Source organism: Mirounga angustirostris, unplaced genomic scaffold, assembly GCF_029215605.1.
Source record: "Mirounga angustirostris isolate CCGP_5_RB_7025 unplaced genomic scaffold, mMirAng1.0.hap1 SCAF_5, whole genome shotgun sequence".
Lineage (NCBI taxonomy): Eukaryota > Metazoa > Chordata > Mammalia > Carnivora > Phocidae > Mirounga > Mirounga angustirostris.
The window spans coordinates 79,166,220-79,193,589 of record NW_026991713.1 but is presented as its reverse complement, the minus strand read 5'-3'; the positions used below and the strand labels follow the sequence as shown (position 1 = coordinate 79,193,589).

Genomic DNA, 27,370 nt, shown 5'->3' with positions numbered 1-27,370 from the left:
ATTTAAGTTCTACTTTTAAATGGCCAACACCTACACAAAATAAAGTAAAATATAAAATAAACAAAAACGACATTCTTATTTGGGAAAGCACTGTATACGTTGCAGACTAAGAGAAAAGATTTTATATTAAATATTACAAATCTCACCTAAATCCTCATAGTTTTTTTTAATTTCTAAAAATTGTTAGTCATCAAATGAATTATTTCTTCTAAAAGAATACTCCAATATTTTGCATTTCAGAAATTTTAAGTTTTATTTGGCAAAAGAGAAGCCTAAGAATTTTTTAAAAAACATTTCCAGAGGGAACATCCTTTTACCATAAAATAAATTTGTGTGATTTGGGAGGACAAATTTCAAATGTATATTTTTTGATATATGTGCCAATTTTACAATTAATACAAAAAAGATAAAGTTAGTTGAAATATTTTAAAAATGTAAAAACCAGTCCAGGCAACATAACTATACAATCTTGCTGTAAAAGTACTTATATCAAATTCTGCCCAAAATATGTATGCAATATAGTAAATTTTAGTTCCTCAAGTCATTCTTCACTGCCGGCTGGCTTTGCCATTTTCTGTTGTCTCCATTCTGAAAAACAGAAAGAAAAAATGAGTGGTAAAACAAAACATTCAGTAAGTACCGTATTTTTTCTCCAACTTTCACATGAAATTAAACTCTATATATTCATAGGACAAAAGAACATCAGTCCTTTAGAAAATGACTATAGTTAGGGTCCCTCTGGTTACTCTACCTTCGTTGTTTCACAGAGAGAAAACTGAAGCTCAGAGAAATAAAGTCACTTTCCCAAAGTTTCATTTCAAAAGTCACTTTTTCATGATACCCACTCAAGCTTAAAACTAAGGAAAAAAACCTCTACCATTTAGTCAAAAATGTATTTCCTTTTCCCTTAAAGAAACTCCTTTACCAATACATTTTCAAGAGGATATTAAAAGGATATTAAAATAATCATACCTGAGACTTCTCCAATTAAAATCAACATTCCTAATACTGTATTACTTAATAGAAAAGTATTTTCCCCCATTTTTTATAAGATTCAGTATTGTACATTAAGTGTTCCCCGATTTTTCCCTCTATGATGTTTACTGAGCAATGAAATCCTCTAAGGAGTAAATACTTTCAGGGTTACGATCAATATAATCAAGTTTTTTATAAGTACCAAGAATCAAAGCAGTTAATTTTTTCTCTTTATAAGTAACATGTATCAACTCATTATATTAGTAATAAAAAATTGCTGAACCCAACAAACAAGCAGAGTTTATTACTTTAACTTATAATAAAGCAATTAAGAAAACCAATTTCTACAATAAATAATACAGACCCATTTTCCTCTTTAAGATGTTGATATAATTCAGCTCTGTTATTAACAGAGTTCAAACGTCCAGCAAACTCCTGATGTTTTCTAGAATTGGCAGTATTGATTCTATTACTCCACAGGGATAATAAGGACACTGGCCCTGGTGTTACATGTGAAAGAAGAGGAAAAAGGTAGAACAATTCATTACTTCAAATTTTCAAATTTAAAAATTTCACCTTTAATTCTATTGTTCATTTTATATAATTAAAGCAATATCATCTTTCCCTTATTCTAAATGTTTAGGGGTTCCCTAAGACCAGCTACTAGTTTGGTGATTTGCTGGAAGGATTCAAGTAACTAAACATAAAGTTACAGTCTGAGCTAAGAATCACTGCAGCAACAGAATAAGAATACACAGCCGGATCAGTGTAAGAGCAAAAGATACACTACGCAAAGGACAGAAGAATCCACTTGCAGGCTTTCCATGCTCTCTCCCTACAGTGAGGGTTCACACCAAGTGCATAGTCCTTCCAGCAGCAAAAATGCAGCCATGTGTGTACAAAATTTCTGCCGGGAAAGCCGGCATTAAGACTCAGAATCCTGGGTTTTTATTAAGAGCTGGACCCAAAAGCATTCTCTACCAAACTACAATTACCAAAAGTCCAGACTCTCAGGTGGAAGGCAAGTGTTCAGTTCAGATGTAAAACAAAATAACTTCATCATTTAGGGAATGTTTTAAAAGCCAAGTTCCCGGATGCCAACCAAGGGCCAAACTTGTAAGCAGGCTTTTATCTTAATGATAACAGTTTCAAGCTTGCTATGTTATCTCTTCCCTGCACAACGTGAAAAAAAGGCAAAGCACTAGCATAGCCAAAACAATTTTGAAAAGTAGAAAAAAGAAGACTCACTACCTGATTTTAAGACTCTGCTTATAATGATCATGACAGTATTGTATTGGCAAAAGGGCAGACACATGGACCAAAGGAACAGAAAAGAAAACCCAGAAATAGATTCCCACATATAAAATCAACTGATATCTGATAAAGGTACAAAGGCAATTCAGTGAAGAAAAAATAGTCTTTTCAACAAATGCTGCTGGAACAATTGGGACATTACATAAAAAAAAAAAAAGAACACTGACTCATATCTTACACCATATGGAAAAAATTAAAAAACAAACTCAAAATGGATCATGGCCTAAATGTAAAATCTAAGTATAAAAATATGTAGGAATAAACTTCTTTGACTTTGGGTAATGCAAAGATTTCTTATAGATAACACCAAAAGCATAACCATAAAAAAATTTTTGATATATGGACTTAATCAAAATTAGAAATTCCAGCTCTGCAAAACTCACTGTTAGGAGAAAGACAAACCAGACTGGGAGAAAATATTTGCAAATCACATATTCAACAAAGCATGGTTTCCAGAAAAAATAAAAGAATTCTCAAAATCCAACAAAAAACTCTCGGACAACCCAATTTAAATATAACAATATCTGAATGAGCCCTTTATTAAAGAAATATATACAGATGGAAATCAAGCAAATGAAAAGAGGCTCACCAACATCAGTCATGAGGGAAACAGAAATGAAAACCACAACGAAATACCACCACCTACCTATCAGAGGAGAAAAAAAAGAAATCCAACAAGTGCTCTCGAGGATGCAGAACAACCAGAACTCTCATTAATTGCTGGTGGGAATGCACAATGATACACCCAGTTTGGAAAAATGAGTTGGCAGATACTAATAAAGCTAGTTATATACAATGGGTTCAAAAAAAACCACTGACAAACACACAATACAGATGAATCTCAAATGCATTATGCTATATCAAATAAGCCAACCTCAACAGGCAGCATACTTTATGATTTCATTTATATGGCATTCTGAAAAAGGCACAATTATAGGAAGAGCAATATATCAATGGTTATGCGGGACTGGAGGTAAAGAGAGTATAAGATGATTACAAAGGGGCAGTCCCAGAGAATCTTCTGGGTGGTGGAACTGTTTAATTCACAGAATTGCACACCAAAACGAGTTAAAAGTACTGCATATACATTTTCCAAAACTAAATTAACAAGTCTTTTCTTTTTCTTATTATAAAACTAATACATGTTCATTAGATAAAATTTAGAAAACAACACATAAATGAAGAAATAAAATCATCCATAATACCCCTGGCTCTAACAACTATAAATATTCTAGTCTTTCTTCAGTGCCAAGAAAATTACATTTTGGTTTTTCTGTTATTGCATCATACAAAGACAGCTAAAGAGATTTTCACCAAATCTAGATGGCCTGTTTGGAATAGCCCAACCTTATATGCAGAGTTTATGTCAGGCACAAAATTTACTTTGGAGAGTCTTGGGAAGTCATTTTCCAAAACAGATGAAACTGAAGTATATAATAAAGGCCCATATAAGTTGTTGATCAGAAGAGACATGTGACTTAGGTTGTAAAATAGAATGGAAGAAAAAACAAATTTCAAGTACCAGTCTTGAAAGGAAAGTTACAAGGGTTAAAGACAGCGATTTGCAATCAAGCTGCTTCTCATACTGGCCACTCTATTTAGTGCTTCCAGTGTGTGAAGCATCAGGGATCTATCTAAAGTGACAAAAAAATAAAGTGACAAGCAGGTGTATGTGTGTATACAAACTTTTTAAAAATAAAATGGAGATCATGGCATATATGGTTTTGTAGCCTGCTTTTTTTTCTTTACCTTATATATTCATTCATTCACTCATTCAACAAGTAATAGTTAAACTTCTACTATGGACCAGGAAATTGAGTGGTAGTGATGTAACAGTAAATTTATTTTATTATTTTTTCTTGTTATTTTTTTAAAGATTTTATTTGTTTGTCAGAGAGAGAGAGACAGAGGGAGCACAAGCACTGGGAGTGACAGGCAGAGGGAGAAGCAGGCTCCCCACTAAGCAGGGAGCCAATGAGGGACTTGATCCCAGGACGCTGGGATCATGACCTGAGCTGAAGGCAGACACTTAACAGACTGAGCCACCCAGGTGTCCTGAACAGTAAATTTTAAAAAGCCCCAGCATTTTGGGCAGCCGGCTGGCTCAGTTGGTAGAGAATGAGACTCTGAGTCTCCAGGCCGTGAGTTCAAGCCCCACATCGGGCATGAAGCCTACTTAAAAAATAAAAAGCCCAATCTTTTAAAATGTTTCAGATTAGTAGCAGAGGCAAGATGTCAATAAGCAATGTCAACGCAGGACTCTATGTGTTACCCCAGTGTAATCCTGGGGGGCAATGGAAGCACCTAACTTAATTATGAATGGAGATCAGGTAAGTCCTTCCTGAAAAAAGACTTGCTTAAGTTGAAATCTGAATGATACCCATTAGCAAGAGGGAACAGTAATCATTATCCTTGGGCTATATAAATTCCAACCTATGGACACACAGTTATTTAGTTATTTTCTTACTAATAGGATTTTGGTTGCTTGTAACTCTACCACTAATAAATCATTTTTAGAGTTCTATTTTCCAAGCAACATCGAAGCATTGTTTAGATTAAACCTAAATTTCTCATCCTAATCAATTGGCCTATTTTGGCCTGTGAGAAATAGAATGTATCAGATATTTATTTATTTTCCAGGCACTCTGGCAAATGCCTGAAAGGCAAATATGACAAGATCACCCTTATCTCTGACTTCAAAGAAATTAGTGAATGGAGAATATTTACATGTATCACATTATATATACGCTACAGGAAAAGTATATAAAAAACAAACAAGGCTTCTCCCTAGGATGAGCTGCAAAAATCATAATATGGCCAGCCCCCAGGTCTTATTGCCTTAGGGAGGCATAGTGACAAGAAAACAGACAGTCCTTTGTTACACCATTTGCCATTTATCCTAAAAGGACTAAATCTAATTTATCTTCAAGACAACTAAAGCCTACAATTTCAGGAGCTCCCAAACCCAATTCATATTTCTGATACCCAGAATTCCTTCAAGAAGAAATTAAGTATTTCAGTCTATAAATAAGAGATAAAATGAAATTAAAACATTGTGGCTTTTTTTTTTTTTTACAATGAAAAGGTATTACTTATAATACCTTTACTGAAACTCATCCACACCACATTGTAGATGGGTAATATTAGATCTTTCCCTAAGTAGGAGTTTAAGGAAAAGAGTTTGTGTTCAATAAACCTAGCATACCTAGTATAAAGTCAGACACATAAATGAATTCCAGTTTACATAATTAAAATTTCTTAAAACATAGACTTTATAATAAAAATGCTTATTTCCAAAGGCTTCATTAATGAAGGTATGACACTTTTTTTTATGTTATGTTAATCACCATACATTACATCATTAGTTTTTGATGTAGTGTTCCATGCTTCATTGTTTGTGCATAACACCCAGTGCTCCATTCAATACGTGCCCTCCTTAATACCCATCACCAGGCTAACCCATCCCCCCACCCTCTCCCCTCTAGAACCCTCAGTTTGTTTCTCGGAGTCCATAGTCTCTCATGGTTCGTCTCCCCCTCCGATTTTCCCCCCTTCATTTTTCCCTTCCTTCTATCTTCTTTCTTTTTTTTTTTAACATACTGACACTACTTTTCCTTTAATGCCAACAAATATATTTTCTGCCTGTATTTTCCAAGGCTATAAAGAGAATCTCCCAAACAACATCTAAGAATAGTTAGTAGCTCTTCCTCACATATGCAACAATATTAAATGACACTGCAGAAAACAAACTAAATTGGAAAACTTTTTACAAACACAGTTACCACCACAGTTCTTACCCTACCTTTTGATTTTTCTACTGGTGGAGTTTCATCCATCTCAACAAGGGGCTTTTTGTTTGGAGGTTCTGGGGAATCAGGTGAATCTTTTATAATCTCAGCTTCAGCCAACTCTTCTTTTCCACGTTCTAAGATTCCTTTTAATCTTTTAAAGGGACAAACAATAAAATTTAAAGTTTAAATTTTTAAAAATCTAACTGGTTCAATAATTAAACTAGACTCTACAAATTGGTTTTAATAAAAGACAGCTGCTCTCACAGAGGAAACCTAGAAACTAATCAAAAGATAAACCTCAACCTAAAATCAGGTAAGAGAACTTAATGAATTAAACACAAGTTTCTCTTTTCCTTCATCATAATAATATGAGTAATTCAGTAATATAGTTCACTGTAAAGTAAGAAAAAATGGGAGGAAAATTTAAGAAGTTAAATTTAAAAATGTCAGAAATGTGATCTTCGGAAGAAATGTCACAATTTTAATTTTTACAAATATGGACAAAATACTTCAAATTACAAATAAGATTAAGAAATCTACTACCATTTGTGTCCTGGTTTATATGCTGTGGAAATGTATTTACATTCCACAAATTAAGAACTAAACTCCAAGCTCATTTTGAGTTTCAACAGAGAACAGAAACACCTCAAAATAAATAAAGATCAGTGGTGTCTGAACGAGAATACCTTTTCCCCCCATTCTTAAAATGAGCTAATTCTGCTTCAGAAGTTCAGTAGCCCAAAGAAAGAAATGAACTTCTATGGTCAAAGAGAATAAAATGTTCTACTTATTTTTGGATGAAATGGTATGATTTCTAAATTATTTTCAAAATACTCCCATCTTCCACATTTTGCTATAATCAATAACTTACATGCCTATCTCTACCACAACACTCACTGTCCCTTCTCCCAGGGCAAGAATCTTACACCAAATGCTTGACACATCCAAGGCATTCAGTATTTACTGAACAAAGAAATAAAACCATGTCTTTGATATTCGTAACAGATAAAGCAAAGACTGATACCAAACATGGTATATTATGACTTTCAGAAGTTCATTAGGAAAAAATTAAACACTACCTTTGCCCCAACAGTAAAAAAAAATTACAACTCTTTTTTTTTTTGAGAGAGAGAGAGCACACATTTGAGTGCGCACCCACACAGGGGTAGCATGGTAAGGGCGGAGGGAGAGGGAGAGAATCTTAAGCAGTCTCCCTGCCCTGTGAGGGCCCAACTTGGGGCTCCATCTCACAACCCTGAGATCATGACCTGAGCAAAAACCAAGTCAGATGCTTAACCAGCTGAGCCACCCAGGTGTCCCTACAACTCTTAACCCCAACAAGACATCTTAGATTTTAAAAATGATAAAATCACAGTTATAAAATGAAATAAACACATATTAAATGAATGTATGAATGTGCTTTATGCAGCATGTGATATGCCAAAAGACACCATGGTACTATATTATCAACAGGTCACCTCTCTGAATCTTGCCAAGATTTCTCCTGTTCATAATCTTTCACTGCTTTCTCTGATTTGTCCTCTTTGTCCTCCCTCTTTCTTCCTCGTTTCTTTCGTTCTTCTTCTTCTGGGGGTTTGCTCCTACACGCCATCAGACATTCCAAAACTCTCTGATGTTTCTCCGAGTTGTTGATATGAGCTCTAACAAGAGTTTCTAATTCATTCCACATGATACGGTATTGTTCATCTCTGAAGTAAAGATTTAAAATAAGGTTCTTAGAAATACTCTTTAAATAATAACTGAAGTGTCACTTGCTACTGGTAAAATAAAGTAAAAAGGAATCATTAAACATGGACTTTTTCTTCCAAGACAGTTCATGGTGTAATCCTAAGTTATAATATCCAATTCTGCTATTCTGTATTTTATATCGTCTCAACCATATCTATGTGTATATATGTGTATTTATATATACACACATATATATATACCTCCAACCATATAATTTACATATGAAATAAGTTAGCTTAAAAAACAGTATTATCAAGTGATGTGATATATAGAGAAAGTAAGAAAAAAACTACCTCTTAGGGCCTTTTCCTCTTGTACCAACTGTGGAAATAGGCAGAGGATCATTTTTCCTTTCCATATCAACTAAGTTGTATATTGTTTTTTGACAGTTTAACACATCTTCTTCTGTCAAAGATTCTTTCACAATAACACTGGCTAATGGAACTACCTGTTAGAATTTTTTTTAAGAAATAAAAAGAAAATCTGTCTTGAAAATCAAGTTATCAAAGCATCTAGGGAGAACATCAATTGATTTTAAACATCACCATGGTGACCTATAATCATCATTTCAATTTTCTATTAGTAATTCTTTATCTGTAGCAAACTCATGTATTTGACTCTTTGCTCAAGGAATGGTATCTGTAAAGAACATGTAACTAATCTAGAAGAAAGGTTGAAAACTATTTAATACTTACCGCTTGCATGTTAAAAATGGTGGTTTGTGAAATAATCATAGGCCAGTAACGGGTGTGTTTTTCTAACTGATCTTTTGCTCGTTCCAAGGGGATCTCAAGACTTCCATCGATTTTATATCTGGGGTCTAGAAAAGGAGTTAATCTGTTTTCCCTCATAAATTCACCAAAATCCTAATGATAACCAAATAAAATAAAATTAGAAACTATTTTCTAATGTTTCAGTATGGATTACATGTAATAGTCTGTTTCCCTGATGTCTTCTGTCCTGTGATATGCAACTAAGTATTTTCTCTAACAGTCCCCTTACTAATTTTTTCCCTTCTTTTTGAACATGAAGCCTATCAGCCTTTGTTAGAGTGGAGATGAAGAAAGCCTCAAACATAAATGCATTCATGGTTCTACTTTTTAAAAACCAAGGAACACTCATTTTTCTTCACTTCTATAATTTAACTCTTTTATATCATACACAGATAAAAGAAGGGATTAATCATATTAGAATACCAATGCTTACCTTCACATAACATCAAAATGTTAACAACGGTCATCTTTAAATGATGAATAACAGGTAATTTATAGTCTTTGTTTTTGATTTAAAAAAAGGTATCTATATTCCCTAAATTTTCTACAACAAATATTAGTTCTCCCCTTATTAAAAAAAGACAAAAAAATAATAAAGGAAAACCTAATCAAAAATAATTACCTGCAGTATGTAACATTTTCGTGATTTACAAAGTACAGTCCTATACAGTAATCACATTTAATTTTCACAACTACCTCAAAGTAAACAACCATGAAGTACTGAATGTAAAAGAGGGGAGGGGGACTGAAAAATTAAAATCAGAACAGAATTTCTACCCAAAATAGACACAACTTCCTCGCATATGCCTTTAAATAACAAAAATTTAGTATTATTTCAAAAGAGCAGCAACCAAATATTGAAATGTTTTTATTTGCCATTAAGTTACCAGAAAATAAACTTCCACCTGAAATACTAGTTCAAACCAATTTCCATTCTTTCCTACAATTCCAGGTGTCATTGCTATCCATACACTGAATACATAAGGAAGACTATATAGTGATAAGTAGCTCTTCTAAGTATTATAGAAAAGTCACCTAATCAAAATAAGAATATATCATCAACTTCTCCAAACTCCATTTTGTCACAGATCTTAGCAATGTAATAGGCATTCAATAACTACTTGCTGAATGGTGACAGAGTCAAAACATAAAATTTATAAATATTAGAATCTTACTGTGATCCGGTAGTCTGTAACTCTGCCTCCACATCCTTCACTAATTGAAGGTGGATCTTCTAGAATGGATCGAGAACTGCTAAGGACATGCAAAAAAATCTCTCCTCCATGGCTACTAAGCATATGACTAATGACTTTGGAACCTGACTTTCGTGGTTGTTCCAATAAAACAGAACGACCTGTCAAAAGCAAGATTATTCTATCAGTGATGAAGTTCAATTTAAATTCTTATTTTTTCCCTTAAAATTTATGTCTAGATTTTTCATTTCATTAAACCTCATATTTTAAGTAGCATTGGCTAACTCAGTATATCTGCATTTCAAGTCCTAGAAGTCTGAATTCTAGCCTTAGCTTTCTCTTGGGTCACTCCAAGCGTACACAGTTATACAGTTTTCCAAAATAAGTACAGTGGTCTCTGGTATATATAATGTTTGGTTACATTCTTCATACATTACAAGTACATAAAATTTTTCTCCTGGACACCAAGAAGAAAAGTGAGACAACTGTTGGGTAACTCTCCAATTATCAAAGCTACACAATATTGGGGGAGAAAGCAAAGTCTCCATTCACTTCCACAATACCTCCTATATATCAGCATGGTTATCATAACTACTTTCTATTTCACATGACTGAAGGTTATTTAATCTGGACTCTATACAGTCTGATTATCAAATTTTGTTTAATTTTGACCCATCACATCAGTGGTTTCAAACCCAGTTGATCACAAGAATAACTGGAGAAGCAATTAAGAATTTAAATCTAGTAAATGAACTCTAATAATTTTTTTTAAGCTTTCACACAAGGAAACCATGGATTTGAAGTCCTATGTGTTAAGAATCATATGGTATAATGTTGAAAATATAATATTTATTTATGATTAAGGTAAACTGTGCAAAAAAGAAGTCCATATATACTTAGCAATTTAAAATTCAAGACTAAAATAGTCTGTATTATTTTGCCAAAAAAATCAACTTAGACTCTAACAACCAAATTTTTAAATTAAAAATACTTAAATATATTAAATAACACTTTTTTTTTAAATAACACTTTTTTTAGATACAACAATCCGAAAGGCATAAAATCATCTTATTTTTAAACATCAGTAAAACTGCTAAAAGAGTACTTACGATTACATAACTTTAGAAGAGTTTTGGGAGATAAAATATGTTTAGACTATCTTAAAGAAAAGAGCTTTTTAGAGTTCAGATTTTCAAATTTCTTACTAATAATTTCACTTGTAATATTCTCAGACAAAACAACTAAATGTTGAAAATTACCATTTAGAAGAAAATTAGTAAGGCAGGAGGAAGGTCTACTATTTACGTCTACAGGTGAAATTCGGTAAGCGCCAGTGCAATAGTGTAATTCTGAAATGGAAGAAAACACTGATTTGAAAGAATATAAAGGAATATTTCCACAATTAAAAGAGAAAAAAAAAATGTTCACTGAGCCCCTAAAACAATGAAAAACAAAAATTCAAAAAGAAACTAATGATCCCTATATATAAATATATACTTTAAGAACCTTTCATTTATTCTTTTCTCTTTCAATTTCTTTAAAATACCTACCAATGTTATTTGTCCTGGGTGTGCACCACTTTAATGTTATCGTTTCTTTAAATGAACCTTCTCTACTGCTGCCACCTATGTGGGTATCACCTTTAAGAATAAGCCAGAAAAACATTACGAAATAGGTCACAAACTTCAAACTGTTAACCCAAGACTTCCAAAACATTATTAAATAGGTCACAAGCTTCAAACTGTTAACCCAAGACTTCCAAAACTCTAGAAAATACCTCTGGGAGAACATCATTTTTATACAGTCTCCTAGAAAAATACCAAATGGAATTTGGATATTAGCTCTGATTAAAATAAATATTCAATTATCTCCAAATTTCTCATTAATTAATCTTATCATTTCAGTCACTGCACTGAAAGTCGATAGCAAAAAATTTAAAAATCTACATCTGCTCCCCTCTGACACCATTAAATGATAAGATAACATGGTTAAATACTGAAAGATGGCTTCAGGAATCTAAAACACACAACTGATCTTACTGAATCCTAATGAATTTATGAGAAGAAACATAAAATGAGGGGTCTAGAAAGTAAAAATATAAAAGGATGTAACAGTGAGCATGTTTTGCCTTAATGAAGTCTACAGTAAAATGGAATGAACAGATGTTAATAAGATAATAATGAACAAACACAAACTATAAAGTTGACAAAGCTTTGAAGAAGATGTATACAGTACCATGAGCATCTATATAAAGAGATCTGACCTAATCTAAGACATTAGGGGAAGGTTTCTTTGAGAAGTGAAAACTAGGTTTCACTCTAAAAGGATAAGTAGAAATTAACAAAGAAATGAAGGAAATTGAAGGAAATGAAGAGTATTTGAGCAAGAAAGAACAGCAGATACCAAGATACTGTGATAGGAAGGAGAATGAAGAGTTTCAGGTCTGCATGGTTGAAATAGAGAAGTACGTTGTGAGAAGAGAATGGAAAGGAGGATGGACCAGGCAATGCAGGGCCTGGTAAGACATTTAAACAGTTGGGTCTTTATCCTAAGGATAACAGAAAAGCAATAAAAGATTGTAAGCTGAGGAGAACAGGGTCAGGATTAGCATTCTGAAAGCTATTCTAGCTAGCAGGTCAAGAGTGAACAGACCATTTAGGGGGTTACTATGGGATACTAGGTAAGAAAATAATAGGCTGGTAGTAGAGATGTAGTTATATGAATGTATTTTAGAGATACTTAGTAGATAAAATCAGGAAAATGTGATGATGGACTAGACATGAACAATGTCAGATGTCTCAACAATGACTGAGGTTTCTGCCTTAAACAGCTGAGCAGACAGTAGGGTCATTCACTGAGAGAGGGAACATTAGAAGACCAAGGGGTACCTGGCTGGCTCAGTAGGTTAAGCATCTGCCTGCGGTTCAGGTCATGATCTCAGGTCCTGGGATTGAGCTCAGCAGGGAGTCTGCTTCTCCCTCTCCCTCAGGGCTTCCCCCCCACTCATGCTGTCTCTCTCGCTCACTCTCTCTTAAGTAAACAAATAAATTTTAAGAAAGAAAGAAAAAAAAAAAGGCCACAATGACCACTTCAAGGGGCAGAGCTCCTTAGTTGTTTGGGGAATGTTGAGTTTTAGGTGCCTGAGAGACATCTAATAGATAAAATTAGGCAGTAGAATCTGTAGATCTGGAGCTCAGGTAAGGTATGTGGGCTAAAGTGTAAGCTTAGTCATCAAAATCCAGCTCTAATGTCATCTCTGGAAAGCTTGCCTAACTCATGGAGGCATAATCACATGCATTCGCTGTGTTCCCACAGCACCCTGTTCCTACTGCCACTCTAGCATTTTTACACATGGTGTCCATGTGTCTCATATACAACAGGCCAGTCAATAACTATCTCAGAATTATTTTGTGTTACAAAGAACACTCTTAACATTTTTTGTTTTAAAAATATATATTTCAAAAGCTGATAATACCTCACAGATTTTTAATAATTTCTACATACTATATTTTTAAAAACAAGTTCTTTACATTCCTTTGTTAAATATTAATATATCCATTTATCTTAATAGTTTTTCTCGTGTTAGAAATCTGTATTAGGTTAATTTCAAGATTTCTTATACATGTAACAAATGTTATGACTAGTTGAAATAGTATTAACTTCAGAAAAGATGCATACATGATCAAAGTCAACCATTTAATTCTCTGATAGCATCGACTTACACAGAAAACATTCTAAAGGATTTAACCAAATGTCAAAACTTAAAGGCAAGGTCACTGAATTTTAGGAATGGATGGAATATTACAGTTCATCTAATCAGCATCTTTAATTCAGTGAAGTGTGCAAACTCAAGTCTAGAAACATGGGTCTTGTTAGCTGGTGGCAAAGATTTAGCTAAAACTTTTATCTATTATCTCCAGAGTCTTCTCCTCCAAACCATGCTGATACAGTTACAGAAATTATGATTTTGGTGATGAGACCTACTGACTCAAATAATTTTTAGAGGCAAGAAAACGAATTTAAATTTCAAAACAACTGGTTTTTATGCAGGCAAGCTGGGAGTCTATCACTTTTTCAAGTCAGTTCTTGTTTTTTTGCTTTCCCAAAGTAGTTTGCTTGCAAAAGAGAAACTATGACATGACCATCATGGCGATCTTTCTCAGTATTTGTTCCAGTAGCCTAGTTTTCCCAGAGGAAAATTCTACAGAACGTTAGTTCCGTGGTCATTAATAGATAATACTGTGGAACAAGTTTGGAAAGAAATGAATTACTGTCCATCAGGTTTGTTTACTGACAAACTTCTCAAAGTTGTTAATATGCTTTCATATATTAGATCTTACAAAATATTAGTTTCCAACATCTCTTACTTACCACTTTTCAGGAAATCCACATGTGCATCTTTGTGATGAAGCAGCTCCACATCGTAATTGGCAGATGTATTAGCATGTTGTTCTTCCTTAAAGCAAAATTTAAAATAACTTGGTTTTATTTTCAAAATAATTAAGTTATTAATTATTCGTTTTGCTTTTGCTTAAAGTGAGGTAAAATATACCCAACAATAATTAACTATAATGGGACAGTTTGCTCAGTAATTAATCTATTTAAAGATGCAATCGTTTTCCAAGGCAATATGAACTCTATTTAAAAACTACTAGCTATATGTAAATAATAAAGTATTTAATGATTTTTCTTACATCAGAATTAACATAAATGACTCTTCCAGAACTTTAGATTTTTTACTCCAAATGCAGTCTTGCCAAAACATTTTATACATATTATGTAATTGAAATAGTTTATACAAATTAAAAGTGAAATAGTTGTTTAAAGGAGGAAATAGCATCTTTAAATACCTATAGGAAATTAGCAAACACCAGTTATATAAAATAGAAAATACAGACTAATAAACAAGTTTAGTAACTTGTTTTCACTAATTATTAAATAAGAACTTCAATATTATCTATTTACAAGAAAAAGACAAAGACTGAAGAGACACACCAGTCGCACACAAATATGGTCAAATTTAAAAAGCAAGGTATCTGTCACTCTCAGAGTATTTTTCTTCTAATTCATGAAATTACATATATTAAAATATATTATGCTAATTTACTTGATAATTGCTTCTGCATCCAAACCATTCTATTAGATAAGGCTACAATTTCTATTAAAGAGCCAGCCATTGGCATAAGGAGGAAATTAATAATGAACAGATCATATTTCTCATGAAATTTAGTGTTCATCATGTGGTGGCAAAACAATGAAACTGGATTTAAAGCCAATTTGAATTTTTAGATATGGTGACTACTTCATATTTGCAAACATAACCAATAAAATTAAATTCAACTCCACTCAGTAAAAATTAACATGAAGCTTATTATGGGCCAGGCATTGTGCTGGTCCTAGGCAACTAAATGATAAAATAATGGAAATGAACAGATACCAACAGATTCCTAAGGAAATCCATTAGTAAAATCATATGACTTATATCTTCAGTTTTTCAGCTAGAATATAATAAACTTTTTAAAACTATGAGCTAGTTTTACCTGTCAGACCTATTTGTTACAAACACCTTCATACTAGATGAGAAAGAACAAAAATATAGGAAATAAAAAATCCACTAGGATGCAAAGTAAAATCTACTAACATAATTGTCAGGAAAAGAATCACAGAAAAAGTAATCATTTAAGACATAGATTATATTTTGATGAAAATAATGAGACTATAGGAAAAAACAAAAAAGCTGATATACAGTGCTTTTACTAAAAAGAAAAATACAGAATTTTGTTCTGTGATCCTTTCTTGTTGCTTTTCACTGTGTACTGACCTGGTCAAAGACACTGAATGTGGGCTAGCAAAACAGAAAATATGATATGGGGAAAAAAAGTTAAGGTTCAATTAAAATAAATAATACATGTCAAACAAATATTTAAAAAGCAAAGCAGAGCTTTCAAAATAGCAAGAAAAAGAGCTGCCTACCTTCATTGGAATATTTGTAATAGTAGTTGAAGCCAAGTCAAAATGTTGCTGTACTAAAATATTTAATTTGGTAGCAAGATGCCGTCCTGCACGAACACTATGAACTTCACTGGTTAAAACAGGAGATAACTACAAAAAAGTATAAAAAAACCCCATAAAACATTAACATAGTGTGACCTAGTGCCAAAATGTTTATAGATTGAAATAAAATGTTTTTACTTTTTAGAATTTAGAAAAAATAAAAAAGCCCATAAATTAACTATGATCGTTATTTTCGCAAAAAATTTTCATACACTCATTCACTCAACAGATACATTTTAAGAACTTACTATATTATGTGCCAGAAACTATGTGAGCTATTAGAAGATACAGCAATAAATAGGCAAAGTCTTTGTCCTCTTGAAACTCAAGAGTGGAATAGTCTTTAAATATTTAATTCATAATTTTTACTCCTATTTATCTATATGCAAAATGGATCTGAAATGGCCCAGAGAAATACTGTAGAAAAATTATTAATTTTGTGGAGAGGAAAAACTCCTGTAGATAAAACTACTTATAGTAAGAATGTGGAAATTGCCACAAACATCATATTGCGTCACCAATAAATGTGATTAGGCAGCCAAAAGTTACTTACAACAAGATAACATAAACCTTCACTCAGTCCAGGGTATAATATTTGGTTTAAATAAATTTTTAGTTATCACAAAATAAAGCCAACATGCAGCCACATTATCAAAAGAGGCAGAAAAAAGTTAACCAAAAAAAGGGCTTACACTGGAAACCACTTAAAAACAATGACAGAGGGTGGGAGGATGGGTTAGCCTGGTGGTGGGTATTGAGGAGGGCACATTCTGCATGGAGCACTGGGTGTTATGCACAAACAATGAATCATGGAACACTTCATCTAAAACTAATGATGTAATGTATGGGGATTAACATAGAATAAAAAAAAAAAACAATGACAGAGCTAATGACCTAAAAACACCACTTAACTATAAAACACTCAGACTAAGGTAATACTTCACATGTTTATATGAACTAAGGCTAAATGAAAAAACCAGAACATAAGAACATACACATTTAATATAATTATATAAATACATACATCTATATTTTTAAACACACCACTAATGAATATTGTTATGCAAATCCATTTAAAAGTCAATAGACTCATCTTTTCCTTTAAAACTATTCGAATTTATTTATTTTTTATTTTTTTAAAGATTTTATTTATTTATATGACAGAGAGAGAGAGAGTACAAGCAGGGGGAGCGGCAGGCAGAGGGAGAGGGAGAAGCAGGCTTCCCGCGGAGCAGGGAGCCCGATGCGGGGCTCGATCCCAGGACCCTGGGACCATGACCTGAGCCGAAGGCAGACGCTTATCGACTGAGTCACCAGGCGCCCCTCGAATTTATTTAAAAAGTAAAACCAAGATTAGAAATTAGTTTTAGGCTTTTATCCTCTAGGTAGGTAAAATTAATTTGTTATTGGAGTCTAAATTTTTGTTAAAAAGTGTATTGTCTTTCTAATGATGAAAAAAAGATTTTTATACAATAAAAAGTCATTAAAGCAACTGAAATCCATTTCAGTAATTGAAATTTTAGGAACAATACAGACTATGTATGGTTTTGCAACACATTTAATTAAACTTCAACAGGCAAGCAACACAGAAAACATTTTAACATCTACAATTATAACATAAAGAATCAACCTAGGTGTTTTGCCAGAGAGATTGCTTTGAAAACTCTAAACATCTTCTTGGCAGAAAATGTTGGCAATGTGATCATTTTTATGCTAACCCTTCTTAGCGCATATTATTAATAAATAACAGTGATCTTTCCTTCCATTACTTCTGCACTTACCTCCTTTTTAGGACGATCAGATACAAGGCTGTCTTCACCAACTGCGTAAGTATGGATCAAGACCAGCTCACACTTCTGAATCTGCATGAGACTTAAAGAGAAACTTTTTACTTAGAATATAGAAATACACTGTATTTAAAGAATCCAGGTAGGTAAACTATTAAAAGTTTAATATACCAAAACAGTGTATCTCTATAATCAGATATTACTGTTAACACAAAAGCTAAATATTTAGAAAAACTGTATAACTGCTGTACTAGTATGAACATTTAATGAATATATGAATTTAGTTCAAATGCAAAAATGATACTTTTTTGTGTGTTTGAAAAATAAAATAAAGGAAAATCTTATAATCGGGAATAATTTTCAACAGATATCTGCCACAGAGACAATGAATATATTGTATATTGGTTTCCCTTTTACTAATGATTTTTTATTTTTATTTTTTTTATTCTGAGTGCTTTATTTGTTCCCCAAACTAATCACCTCTGTGGAGATAAACAAAAGATCACCCACATGAGAACTGGAATCATTTCTTACTTAATGATTTTTAAGGACAAAATCAGGTAATAATTGAAAATAATCCTACTCATTAACAATACTAGTACTCCACTTAAAAAAATTAGTAAGAGCTCAATCTAATATAAACTCCACATTGCAACTGTCCTAACCTTGTCTTTAATAGCTTTATTTATTTATTTTTGAGTGGATGGGGGTGGGGGAAGGAGCAGAGGGAGAAAGAGAACCCCGAACCCTAAGCAGGCTCCATGCTCAGAGCCAAGACCAACACAGGGCTTGATCTCATGACCCTGAGATCATGACCCGAGCCAAAATCAAGAATCGGACACTCAACAAACTGAGCCACCCAGGCGCCCCAGCTTTATTCTTTCAAAAAAAATTCATACAATGCAATTGTTATGTTTTGATTTGGTACATATTAAATAATGCTACAAATAATCTGTTCATTTTACAAATTTGTAACACAAAGTATGAGAGCAAGCCATCAGAACAAATATGTTTTATAAACGTATAGTATTATTTTATCCTTCTGATCACCTTTCCTGTCAAAAAAAAGTAAAATTTTAAAGTGAAAGAGAAAATGGAAAAATTTTCTGATCAAACATACAGTTTTTGGCTACTCTGTAGAGCCAGTGGAAAATTCAAGGGAATGCCACCCATTACTATTACAATTATTGGAATAATTATCATGAAATACATGACTATAAAATGGAATATTTATTTCACTTATGATTATACTCACTGATCTGAATTTGCAGCAAGCTTGTTATGCTCATGAATTGTTTCCTGGACACAGTCCTCAAGCATACGCACATGACTATCACTACGGCATAAAGAACAAACTTGAATAAACAGTAAAAAAAAACTAAATACACTATTCAGCTGTAGTATCTTTTTATAGGCACTTAAAATTACTTCAGTAAGGACTGTCTTTAGCATGTTCACTCACAATACCAAAGAATCAGCTGAAAAACTAAATGAGAAAAAAGTCAAATTAACCTATATGATGACAATCTAAACAGCTTTCACTGAAATGAGTCTTTATTTTAGAACTGGATAAATATGCCTTCAGTATTAGAAAGGCTACTTGAGATATGCTTAAATGCTAAGATGCTGTCCCTGTTTTTTAAAATAAAAATTGTAATAAGACATTAAAATTCCCTCAGCGAAAGAATTACTGTGATTAACGTCTCACCTTTTTGCATTAGTAATGCAAATTATTCGTCCTCTATTACCAACACGTTCTGCATTTTCCATTAGTAGAGTACGAGCCTCATGTTGGTATTCTGTAATTTTACACAGGGTTTCCACTGCTGCAACGAGACCATGCAAAATGCTGCAGCATTCTGGATCTGCTCGTGGATTAGGAGGCCCAACAGCAGCTAATGCTGCCATTAGCTAAAGTAAAAAAGAAAATAATTATGTTGACAAGAGTATGCACAAGTCAGACAAAGACATCACAAGAAAACTACAGCCAGTATATCTCACAAATATGGACACAAATATCCTCAACGAAATACTAGCAAACTAAATCCAGCAACATATAAGAAGAATTATACACCATTACAAAGTGGGACTTATATCCCAGGAACGCGAAGTTGACTTAACATCTGAAAATCAACGTAAATACCAATAGAATTTTTCAAAAATCACATGATCATCTTCATAAACACAGAAAAAGCATTTCATGAAATCCAAGACCTTTCATGATAAAAACACTTAACAAACTAGATATAGAAGGGAACTTCCTCAAGCAGAAAATGGCACCTATGAAAAACCTACAGATGACAGCATGCTTAATAGTGAAGACTGGACATGTTCCCTCTAAGATCAGGAACAAAAGAAGGATGTCCTCTCTCATCACTTCTATTCCACATTATACTGGAGATCCTAGCCAGGGCAATTAAGAAAAAGAAATAAAAGGAATCCAGATTGGAAAGGAAGAAGTAAAATTATCTCTATGTTGCAGATGACATGATCTTTTTTTTTTTTAAGTTTCTCGGTGTTTTGTTTTTGTTTTTGTTTTGATATTTTTATTTACTTGAAAGAGAGAGGGAGAGAGAGAGAGTGAGCACAAGTTGGGGGAGCTGCAGAAGCAGGTACCCTGCAGCAGAGCAGGGAGCCTGATGCAGGGCTGGAGCCCGATGCAGGGTTCGATCCCAGGACTCTGGGATCATGACCTGGACTAAAGACAGATGCTTAACCAACTGAGCTACCCAGGTGCCCCATGTGATCTTATATGTAGAAAATCATAAGGAATCCACTAAAAAGCTATTAGAAATGATAAGCAAGTTCAGCAATTTGCAGGATACATGATACAAAATAACAAATTGTACTGCTACACACTTGCAATGAACAAGCCGAAAATGAAAACAATTCCACTTACAATAGCACCAAAAAGAATAAAATCAACAAGAGAAATGCAAATTTTTCAACCTGAGAGCTAAAAAACATTGTTGAAAGAAATTAAAGATCTAAATGAATGTAAAACATCCCATGTTCATGGGTTGGAAGACTTAATATTGTTAAAATGATAACATTACTCAAACTGAACTGTAGATTAAACTTAATCCATGTCGGAATCCCAACTGATTTCTCTGTAGAAACTGACAAGGTGATTCTAAAATTCATATGGAATTGCAAGGGTCAGAGAACAGCCAAAACAATCTTGAAAGAGAACAAACTGGAAGCACGTTGCTTTGTATATGCATAAAGACACTCCGGAATGAGCCATAAAAAACTAATAGTGGTGGGGATAAACAGTGATTTGCTGGTAAATCAGCTCTCCAAAGTCAGGGGTGGGGGGAATCCCTAATTTGTGTTTGCCAATATCTATGGTTAAATAAAATACTCCCACCATGGCAGATTTCAAGCTTCACTGAACACAAAGTTGATAGGAGTTGAACATATTCATCTCTCCCAAGTTGGTATAAGTGGGGTCTAGCACATCACTAATTGGGTCAGGGGATGAACTAGAAAGTTTTCAAGGTTTACCTTTTACCTCACATACACATATGTATAAGTGTACATAAGTACATGTGTATGTATATATGTAAACTTAATTTCTAAACATACAGGTATTACCTATTCATAAAAAGTAATCAGAAAAGAAAGAAAAAAAAGACTGTATAGATGACTATACGAAGTCCCTGGTACATAGGAGAAACTCAATAAAAGTTTTTAGGGATGTTGTGGTCCTGCGGAAAGTAGCAGAAAGCAAGTTTAACTTTTGGAGTCAGACAGAGAAGGAATGAAATTCTGGCTATGCCTCTTAATACTGTGTAACCCTGGTCAATCTCTCCTAACCTGAAAGTGAAAATAATCTAACCTGTCCCACATTAGTGCAATACTTTCAAACTATATTTGAGCCTACAAAAACCAGACCCAAACTTCTGAACTCCAACAATTTTTAGTGATAAAATTTAAAATGTATAGAATAGAGTTATGTGCTTTAACAGAAAGAGCCCTGGACCCAGGTATATAAGTCAAACAACCTCTGGCTCCTGTGGGCCTCTGCACATCGAAGGAGTCGAAGCAAGGATGTTTACAACCCTTCTAGCCCCAAAATTCGTCTTCAATCTACTTCACTTGTTACTCATGATTGTTCACAGTAACTAGGGAAAGGTGTGACATGGATAACCAAAGCTAAACATTAAATGTGTTAACCCAAACAAGATCATACATAACTTACACAAAATGTCAATGATTTTATATAATCTTAAACACAGTGATCTGGTATATAGTTGCCTTCCTAACTAGTTTCCCCTTCTGTTCACAATTTAAAAGCAATCAGCATGATACAGTATGCCTTCACATTGAGAAAGCAGAGGGAAGTAGCAATTCTCTTATCATTAGCATACATACCATTATCAAATGCCAAATTTTACTGCACTGCAGAGGTGAAGTAAGGAAAACCTATACAAATTTGTACTCATTTTTATTCATACACAACTAGAGAGGCTTCAAGCTTCCTTCCTAGTACCTCTTAAAAGACATAAGGCAAAATACATGCCCTTTCAAAAAAGACAATGCAGAGAGAATACACAGAATCCTTAACATTATTTTTTAAAGTAAATAAAGAATAAAGAATACTCTGGAGTAATATTAATGCAAAGCCAAACCAATAACAGCCTACTGCTCGAGTGAGTTACCTCAAAAGACTAAAAGATTAGATATGTTTACATATAACACTAATCACAACATTTTAAGACCAAATACAGTGATAAACACATTTTCTTTTAAAATGTTCCATTTACAACACATCTAGATGAGATTATTTCCACTGAAGGATATCCATTAACAAAAAAATTTTAACATGAAATCATTCAAAAAAATGTATTCAAATATCTCACTAATGCCTGACTCTCATATTCATATTCATCAATAAAGAACCCAGTAAACTGAAGTCTTCCATCCAACTCAGCAACAACAAAGAATATAATCTATCACAAATCTCAATATCCTTACACAAATAATTTTTAAAAAGCACCAGGCCTGGTACAAACGAGAGGGAAAGACTGTGCTCCAAGAAGTTTTTCAAGAAAAAAAACAAGATGCTAAATTTCTCGTACATTTATGATAAAAATATTGAAAGTTTTGTAGAGACATGAGGAAATGCAGCAACAAATACACACAAAATTAAGCAAATTAAGCAAAAAAGGAAATGATAAATTGCAGGAAAAAAACAAAAAGTCACACAAAAAAGGACAAAATATGTAAGTCAAATCATTATGTTGTACACCTTAAACTTATACAGTGCTGTAAGTCAATGATATCTCAATAAAACCTAAAAAAAAAAAAGAGAAAGGAAATAACCACATATACTACTCAGCTTAGCAGTGAATAACACTTTATATAGATATCATAATGCAAATATGCAATTTTAAATTAACAAAAATTCTGATGTAACAACCCTGAGAAAATGAGGGAAGGGAAGAGGGCAGGCATAAGGGCATGGTGGCAGGAAAGATAAAAGTTAAATCTTCATTAACAATAACGATAAAAAATAAAGCTTAAATTGAGAACTCTATCAATAGCAGCAAAAACTGTTACTTAGAAATATGGAAGTACATACTAGATGAGCTAGAGTTGAAAGTTTGCTTCTATGAAGTGAGAAAACACTGCAATGAAGATAGCTGTTTTTCCTTTAGCATTAGTTGTTTTAAAACTATGTGCAAATACTATACTGATAAAAAATTTTTTAAATCATTTTTCAAGAAAGTATTACCACATTCAGATAATTTTCAAAAATGGCCACAGCTGAAAACCTAACCATACCTCCTGCAAATTTTGGTCTTCTTGAGTCCAAGAATTTAAAACATGTGCTCCAGAGTCACTCACAATGAAATTCACCTGATAGATTTCAAAGACATAATTAGTATTCACATCCAATTCCACTCAACCACATCATATTTTAAAAATAATATGCAGTCTCTAGCACTGGCTTGCTGATTCATTCATTCACTTTAAAGTTACAGAATGCCTAGTATATGCCAGGTGCCATCCTTGGCACTGGGGATTTGGGAATACAGCAATGAATAAAAGTTGTATTACTCACAATGTGGGGAAAGTCAGGGGTTTGGGGGTAGTGGTAAGATAGAGGGCAGTACAGAAAGAATACAAACAAATAAATGCACAAGATAATTTCAGTGAGTGATAAATGCTATGAAAACGAAACTGGTTAGCTGCTTTAGGCTGGGTGGTCAGAGAAGGGCTCTCTATAGAACTGGAAGTTGATTGGAATCCAAATGACCAAAAGAAACCAGCCATAAATGGAGCTGGGGATAGAGAATTCCTGGTACAGCAAACAGCAAATGCAAAGGCCTCTAAATGTGTACCCTCAAAAAGGTGAAAAGGTCAGAGCAGGCAAAGGGGTGGGAGATAAGCTCAGAGAAATAAGTAGTAGCCTATCACAAAAGGCACTGAAAGTCAAAATAGTGCATTTGGACTTTATTCTAAAGTAAAATGCAACCAAAAAATATTATTGAGAAAGATGATAATGTTAGGAAGGATATATTAGAAAATATATAAAATGATGATCGCTCCCTTTTGAAGGAGGGTGAGATTATTTCTTTCCCCTGCACTATATGATCTAATCCATGATCTTTTTTCCTACTATCCATGAAATATGAGTTGTGCATCCCTAATAAATCTGATTAAGTAGTCTTCTCTCCTAAGGCTTCTCCGACAGGGACATATTCTACTAGCCACTTTAGTTATATTATCTCATTGAAATCTTACATCATAGAAAGAGGTGTTATGCTTACATGGGAGGAAACTGAGGCTTGGAGAAATTAAGCAATAGGATCAAGGTCACACTCTGGTAGCTAATGATGCCAGAATCTGAACCAAAGCCTGCATCCTAAATTACTACTTATCCTCCCCCTTCATGTTCCTTTACCCTACCTCATGCACAATTTACAGAGGGACTAAAAACAACTACATTTTAATTTGGATTATATCTGAATGTATTAGATTCTCCATGTTCAGCCTTACTGTTACTGCCCTGCCTGTGCCAGTCTAAGAACTGGCTAGGTCCCAGCCTAGGCTGCTCCAAAAGAAACAAAGCAGATCATCCACTTGTGGCTAACCAAACGACTCCCAAAATAAAACAGCTGAGACGATGAAACCTGAAGATAAATTTCATACTTGGAATCTGTCAATCCTCAATCTCTCTTCTTGGGGAAAAAACAATTTCCACTTAGCATTCTTAAGAGCTTTTCTTTCTAATAAGGCCAAACCCTGCAGCAGTTTAGTGTGCATTCACTAAAACTATAAGCAGCCAGCCTGCTGAGGTTCAAATGCTGGTTCCGCCTCTAACTAGCTGTGTGACTCAGGACAAGTTTCTTCTCTTTACCTCAATTTATAGATCTCCAACATGGCAAAATAAACAAAGGTGATATTCAGATGATACATACCAACACAATTTGACATTGCTTACACCCAACATCCCTTCTGCTTAGGCCGGCAACAGTTCTCAATGGTTATTCTCAATTCTATTCTGGTTATTATATACTTTGAATATTGTCCCAGTGATTACAGTAGCTACCTTATAGGATTGTTGTGAGAATTTAAAAAGTTAATAAATATGAAGCACTTTAGAAATGACTGGCACGTGTAAATGCTCCATAACTGTTAGCTTTATTATTGTTGGCCTCAATTAAATATACATAGCATGTTAATCCTCAAAAAGAGTTCTACATACCACATTTTTAAAGTAGTAAACAGTTTTAAGTCAAATCTACAGTAAATTCTTATGTAAAAAATATAACAGGCAGTTAAGTCCATCCCCCAAAATCATGATTTTGCTTGTACTTCACACTCACCAGCTTTTTGAAAGGAAATATATCATACATTATTCTACAATATTCCATGGAAGATTCTACTGAACAAGTCCACAATGATTTAGATATGGGTGCCAAAGGGATGATTCCTTGGGTCCTATTCTTCACCAGCATATCAAACTCGACATGCTGTCTGCATGATTCTGCCATGTAAGGGCAGTGATCTACAACAAATACTGTTTTATGAGATTCAGAAAAAATCTTCATTTTGTTTTAACCTGTAAGGGATAAAATATATTAGCCAAATGTCTCATACATGACATTTAATACCCTTAAATTGTTCCTAATTAATGTCTTTTCCTCAAAAAGATTTGGTAGAGAACATGAACAATCAGTATTCAAAGAAATTTATCCAACAAAGGACAAGATTTAATGAGGTCATGACCAGAAAGTAACTATCAATTGAAGGGTTAAGCTACACCATATTAAGCTGTCACTCTATCAGTCACAGGCAAAATTACAGTCCATATATATTTTTTGCTTTTTGAATGAACTTAAAATTGTCAGAAAAAAAATGTTTACAAATAATTGTACTTGATTCCCTTACATAATACCAAACATAATAAATGACAAATACTTTTAAAATACACTTCTGATGATTCTTGCTAATTGACATCAATCACCTATAAACCCCCAAACTAACCCAAGTCAGCAGTTTGGACTTCCCTCCAAAGTCTCAAGACTTCTGAAAAAGGTTGAGGTGGGCCAGAATTAACAGGAAAAGAGGAGTGACAGCAAAAGGAAAGCCCCGAATATAATAAACATCTCCTAAGACAACTGCATATCGGGTCTTCAAATTAAGATAAGGACCCCAAATTCACACTCTCCCCCTTAGCTTTTTGTAACACCACAGTAATTTATCATGTAGAACAGAAAAACTTAGGTGCTACCATTCACATTGCTGGGGAGGAGAAACTTTTAAACTTTTTCTTATAAAAACTCCCTTGCTTCGCTAGTAAAACCTTATACTGAATAGACAATCCACATTCAGAAAGCACATGGTAAGCAGAGCAAAAGTGTTCATCAACACGAACTGACTTTTTACGATCTAGCTATTTTCTTCTGCTTTCAAACGCATTTCCCCTTCATGCAAACTCTTTGAGAAACCTGAACACACTCTGCTGGAGGGTGGGGGTGGAAAGTACAAGGTGAGTGGATAGGGAAGACCTCAGGATCGAGGTTCGCTTACTTTCGTGCCTGGTCCTGCAGTGAAAACGAACAGAGGCTATGGACCACAGCCTCTCTGGAAAAGGCTGCTGGCTGGGTGGGGAGGGTCAGCGCACAGTCAGGAGTGTCTGGTACCAAAGACAGGGGACTGTGTTTTCCCCGCTCATCTCCTAGCACACCGGTCCTTCCCAGGCTTCCTAAATGCAGGAGCGCGCGCGCGTGCGCGTGAACACAAACACACACTCGGACACGCGCGTGCGCAAAGCCCTCTTCCTCAGCCCCGCCAACTGCCCTTCCCCCTCGGTGGGCCAGACGCCCAGCTCTCAGAACGGGGAAAAGGGCGGGGCCAAGGAAAAAATGCCTCCGACCCTCAAGATTTTCTACCCGCTAATTTTCCCAATAACCCATTGGGAAGATTGATCCGGGCGACCTCAGAGCCTCCCCAACAGCGAAGTACCAACCACAGCACCGGGTAAACGAGCCACGGCCCCTTAAGCGCAAGGCCCTCCCACCCGGCCTTCCCTTCTCGGTCTCTCCACCCCGGTCGGCTTCCCCTAGCAAAACTCGCGACACTTTGCGAGAAGGAAAGCAAAAGCCTGAGTAGACTGATGGGGAAGAACGTAGAAGGGAACCGCCCCACCTCTCGCGCATGTCTGCGAGAAGGCGCAAATAAATCTCTCGGCTCTGGCCCCCACGGTAACGTGAGGCAGG

The 27,370-nt window shown here is 34.3% G+C and overlaps 1 protein-coding gene across 6 annotated transcripts; it reads right to left on the bottom strand.

The window, feature by feature from the left end:
• Window positions 1-211: 211 nt before the first annotated feature.
• Window positions 212-27,248, bottom strand: INTS13 (integrator complex subunit 13). Of its 6 annotated transcripts, none has more exons than XM_045873729.3 (17): window positions 26,682-27,248; window positions 25,475-25,710; window positions 23,427-23,501; window positions 19,345-19,547; window positions 18,892-18,972; window positions 17,631-17,721; window positions 15,769-15,897; window positions 14,167-14,251; window positions 11,346-11,435; window positions 11,055-11,144; window positions 9,778-9,956; window positions 8,525-8,695; window positions 8,123-8,277; window positions 7,559-7,789; window positions 6,092-6,231; window positions 1,340-1,475; window positions 213-588 (listed from the first exon to the last, which is right to left on the bottom strand). In XM_045873729.3, exons 2-17 carry the CDS (start codon window positions 25,697-25,699, stop codon window positions 549-551), a joined length of 2,121 nt encoding a protein of 706 aa, XP_045729685.1. In that variant the 5' UTR covers window positions 25,700-25,710; window positions 26,682-27,248; the 3' UTR covers window positions 213-548. The 6 variants fall into 6 exon arrangements, with proteins under 6 accessions (XP_045729687.1, XP_054363112.1, XP_064447546.1 ...); XM_045873728.3 differs by having other exon boundaries at window positions 11,055-11,162; window positions 26,682-27,221; XM_045873731.2 differs by lacking the exon at window positions 8,525-8,695 and having other exon boundaries at window positions 212-588; window positions 11,055-11,162; window positions 26,682-27,221.
• Between the last annotated feature and the right edge of the window lie 122 nt (window positions 27,249-27,370).